Source organism: Ixodes scapularis, unplaced genomic scaffold, assembly GCF_016920785.2.
Source record: "Ixodes scapularis isolate PalLabHiFi unplaced genomic scaffold, ASM1692078v2 ptg002746l_1__unscaffolded, whole genome shotgun sequence".
Lineage (NCBI taxonomy): Eukaryota > Metazoa > Arthropoda > Arachnida > Ixodida > Ixodidae > Ixodes > Ixodes scapularis.
Genome location: NW_024610268.1, coordinates 594,187 through 599,205, shown reverse-complemented (window position 1 = coordinate 599,205; position 5,019 = coordinate 594,187). Strand labels below are relative to the sequence as shown.

At 49.4% G+C, this 5,019-nt stretch overlaps 1 protein-coding gene across 1 annotated transcript; it reads right to left on the bottom strand.

Moving 5' to 3' along the window:
* Nucleotides 1-1,893: 1,893 nt before the first annotated feature.
* On the bottom strand, nt 1,894-2,405 carry LOC120848787. Its single transcript, XM_040220813.3, has one exon. The coding sequence runs from the start codon at nt 2,368-2,370 to the stop codon at nt 1,894-1,896; it is 477 nt and encodes a 158-aa protein (XP_040076747.1). The 5' UTR covers nt 2,371-2,405.
* Nucleotides 2,406-5,019: the final 2,614 nt, after the last annotated feature.

Here is a 5,019-nt window from a genome sequence, read left to right as displayed (position 1 = left end):
TCACCAATGAAGCTTTCAGTTTAACCAGTACAACTTGTTATTGATCCTATTGAAAGACCAATAGGCACTTGTATTCCGGACCAGAAAACATTCGTGTTGTTCCCATAGAAGTTTCTACTTGTCCCATAGAAGTTCCTGCTTGTCCCACAGAAGTTCCTAATGGTACAAGAGAAGTCTGTATTGGTACGATATAACTTGTTATCGGCCCAGTAGAAATGCCCATCGGTACGATGAAATCCTATTGATCGCATAAAAATCTCTATCGGTCCCATAGAAAATTTTTGCAAGGGTGTGCTAATTTGGCGATTGAGCATTGTCACTGCCATACTGCACCGAGTTCACTTCTCTGCAGTGCATGGCTCTTGGCTATCTCCCGTACAATGTCTCTGCCACATAGCGCCACTGGCTGCAATGAGCGGTAATGAGCAAACTGAGTGTCGTGCACATTGACACAATTGGCATCATGGCGCTTGCCCCCTAAAGTTGACTTTCCCTCAACCGATTCTTTGGCCTTCCCCCGTGCTGCGGCTTCTCTGCAGCATTTCCAGTTGCACCAATGTGCAAAACATCGGATTTTTTCATCGGCGCCAATTGCACATTCATGCTCATAGGCTTTGGCTATGCATTTCAAATGGAACAGGCCTGCCATTTCCAGCAGGGCGATGATACCTGAATTTCGTGGTTTGCCTATATATAATTATTCATAAATCTTGTGCGTACTATATGCCCACACAATGTTCCCGTTCTCCATAGTCTTTTTTTTATGCTCCACTGGCAGCCGCATGTTTTATAATACGAAAGAGGACTATACGTAAGTAATCAGGAAATTCTAAAACACATGACAAAAAGATGTTCATTTTCACTTTATTAACTGAATGTTTTAATTAGTGTCTATATGGCCCAACCCAAGTTATATAGCTAAAAAGAAAAGGTTTGTTTGGCAGATAGGAACCCATCGGGCAGGTACGTATCTGCAGGGGGAAGGGGGGGGGGGGGGGGGGGACCCATGTGGCCTGCCCTTCCTCCCCCCCCTTCCCCAAACCTTCCATTTGGTGGGACCTCCTCTCCCCTCTCTCCCTCATACAGCATTTCGTCATGGGTGAATCAAAATCCTGGCTGCGTGCCTGCCACCGGCTATGTTTGCGGTAAAAGTATTTTCCTTTGCTCAAAACATTTCTCCACTAAACATACTGTTTAACCTGATAGATGCCCACTTAATCGATTTCATGTTCGGTATGATCCTCACCTCAAATGGTCCAATAAAAATTCCCAGTAGACCATTAAAAGTTCTCCATCCGAAATTCATTTTATTTGACCAATAAAGCTTTCAGTTTAACCAGTACAACTTGTTATTGCTCCTATAGAAGGACCAGTAGGCACTTGTATTGAACCAGAAGACATTCGTGTTGTTCCCATAGAAGTTTCTACTTGTCCAATAGAAGTTGCTAATGGTACAATAGAAGTCTGTATTGGTACGATATAACTTTTTATCGGCCGAGTAGAAATGCCCATTGGTACGATAAAATCCTATTGATCCCTTAAAATCTCTATGGGTCCCATAAAAAAGTTTTACTAGGGTGTGTTAATTTGGCAATTGAGCACTGTCACTGCCATACTGCACCGAGTTCGCGTCTCTGCAGTGCATGGCTCATTGCTATCCCCCGCGCAATGGCTCTGCCACGTAGCGCTACTGGCTGCAATGAACGGCAATGAGCAAACTGAGTGTCGTGCACATTGAAACAATTGGCATCATGGCGCTTGCCCCCTAAAGTTGACTTTCCCTCAACCTATTCTTGTGCCTTCCCCCGTGCTGCGGCTTCTCTGCAGCATTTCCAATTGCACCAATGTGCAAAACATTGGATTTTCTCATTGGCGCCAATCGCACATTCATGCTCATAGGTTTTGGCTATGCATTTCAATTGGAAAAGGCCTGCCATTTCCAGCAGGGATGCCAACGATAATGCGATCGCGTAGTAGTTCATCAGTCAGCTCACCGAACTTGCATTTCTTTGCTTGTAGTCTTGCGGCCGTCAGAAACTCGTTGAAAGTCTCGCCCTCTTTCTGCTTCATTTGATTGAACCTGTACCGTTCGTAGGCATGGTTGACCTTCGGGTGGAAGTGCTCTTTGAACCGTTGCTTTACGATGTCCAGGTTTTTCTTGTCGTCTTCGCTCAGTGGGAGCGTTCGGAACACGTTCTGTGCGTCTGGGCCGATGACAGTCATGAAGTTCGCTACTTGAACTTCGGGAGGTTTCTTCTGTAACTGGATCGCTGTTGCGTACCATTCGTAGCTCTGAAGCCAGTCGTCCCAAACGTCTGGCGACTGCGACGACAGATCAAGAGGCCTCGGCGTCTTTAGACCACCTTCCATAGTTTCGGAATCGGCGCTCACGTGCGTCGGCTTGTTTGTCTTGTTTTAACGGCGTCTTCGCTCCGTCGCTCGAATCAGTGGCTGTATCGTTTCTGCTGAGGTTCTTCTTTCTTCTTCTTGGTAGATCCCGCTTCTGTCAACATGTCAGAAAACGATGTTTATTGATTCGATTAGAGAGCGGATTACATGATGCTACACTGGCTACGCCATTGCTGGATCTCTGCGTCTGTGCCTTAAGCTCGGCTTGGTTTTCTCGACAGTCCAGTGTCTTTTGCTTGGCTTGGCTTCCTTGACATTCTCAAAGTCAAGACGATCACCTTCGTTGTTCGCAGCGTTACCTAAAACCTTCAGGTCGCCGATGGCGAACTGGCACTTTGCCGGCTTAATGGTGAATCCGGCGGTTCTGATTGCTTGTAGAACGTCCCGAAGGCGTCGCAAGTGCTTGTCGAAGTTGGCCGAGAATACCATGACGTCGTCGAGGTAAACGAGACAGCTCTGCCATTTGAGGCCTGCCGGTACGGTGTCTATGCCATGCTGGAAAGTTGCCGGTGCCGTCATAGTTGGAGGGGCATCACCTGGTGATTACAACTGGGTGGATTAATGTTATTTTCAGGAGGCCGCCACCTTTTTTTCGTAGTACACGGTGCCGATCTCGGAACAACTCAACACTGCAACGTCAAGTGAACGCACATTCAACTGTAATCATACTCACTTCGCATAGCCTCGAGTTTGGCGTCGGCGCAAATCCAACCCTGCTTATCTTGCGGAGCCATTCCTTCCGTCGGGTTTTGTTGCTTGTCCCGGTGGGAATCAAGAACAGTGTCTTGCCACGTCCAGAGCGAGTCGTAGACGCTATAGCGCAGCAGCTCGGCATCGCGACTTCGCGAATACGTGCCGAGGAAGCGCGCCACAAAAGCGCGCCAAGTGATGCAGTGAAATTACTATCGATCGGAATGTCTTAAACAACTCAAAGGGTGCGTAACTAAACACGTTTCAGACGTCCAGAGTGCAGTCATATTTGCACTTGAGTAGAATACTGAATATCATCCAACGCTTTATTGTTGCTCTGTTGAGCTCTGTATTTTTCTAGGCGACGACACTCCGCCCGAAGCGCCCCGAAGCCAGCCTTGAGCCAGAGCAGAGCGTCGTCTGCTACTATGTTTTCTGAGCCAGAAATGGCGGCACGTCGGCTGCGGCCAATAGGAAAGCGCGCGGCACGATCAGTCAATGGCGGTACTTCGGTAGAATATACTTCATCCAGTGCTTTACGATAGGGGGCTTTTGCGCGCCACCTCGTAGCCACAACGTCAACTAGAGCTCCAGTAGCTCTCCCATAGGAGGGGCGCGGTAGACAGGTATCCCCACTATTCAAGTTGGTCCTGGCTCTAACCATCGTGGGACTTGATGCACTGTGGCGGTCAAGAACGGATCACTTCCTTGTTTTCGAGGGAGGGAAACCAGCGTAAAAGTATTTTGTTTGGGCTCTTCTGAGGCCAGTTCACTGATACTGGCGACAGAGCAGGAGGGAGTAGAGTGTTGGAAGACGCTGAAGGCTGGGCTCGGAATGTATGGGCTATCGTACACCACCCAAGCGAGGGCTACCAGTTTCTAGCTGGAGTTTTGTTCCCGTCCGGTCCCGTTTGTTGCGTTCTTTTTGATTCATAGACTGGTCATATTGCATTGAGGCCCTGTGTCTCCCTTTCTTGAAGTTTGCATTGTATGTCGGACAGCTGCAGGGTATTTTTAGCCATGTACAAAAAAACTCTTTTAACTAAAAAAGAAAACAAAAAAAGTGAAAGCCGTTTACAACTCCCTGTAACGCCGAATTTGAGCGCAGCTCTTGAGGAGGAGCAGGGAAGGGTACTGAAGGGTGGGTCACGTGACCTTGGGGGTCACGTGGCGATGCCGATGACGTCATCAGCGACGTCACTGATGACGTCATCAGGGACGATAACGATGCGGATACCGATGACGTCATCAGTGATGATGACGATTACGATGCGGATACCGGTGACGTCATAACTGACGTCACTGATAACGTTATCAGCGATGATGACGATGACAATGCGGATGCCGGTGACGTCATCAATGACGTCACTGAGGACGTCATCAGTGACGATGACATCATCGCATCGTCATCAGTGATGATGACGATGACGATGCGGAGGACGGTGACGTCATCAGCGACGTCACTGATGACGTCATCAGTGACGATGACGTCATCGGGGGGTCACGTGACCTCGGGGGGGGTCACGTGACCTCGAGGGGGGTCACGTGGCCTCGGGGGAGGTCACGTGACTTGGGGAGTCACGTGACTTTGGGTGTCACGTGATCTTGGGGGTCACGTGACCAGATGTCGGCATTTTAGGTCGCCCTCACTCACCGTCACCCTCACAGCCACACTCATCGAAGCCCCTTACTCACCCTCACAGCTATACTCACCATCAGCCCCTCACTCACCCTCATCCTCACAGTCAGCACTCACTCTCAGCCCTTCACTCACCCTCACTGAACCTCACGGCCCTCACGCACTCATGGCCCTCACGCCAAGGCCCGCTTCAGATGGGGCAATGTCGCCCAGAAACTTGACGTTGCAACACTGGCAACATGGGCCGCCCGCGTTCGCGCGCAGCAACCAATTGCTGCGAT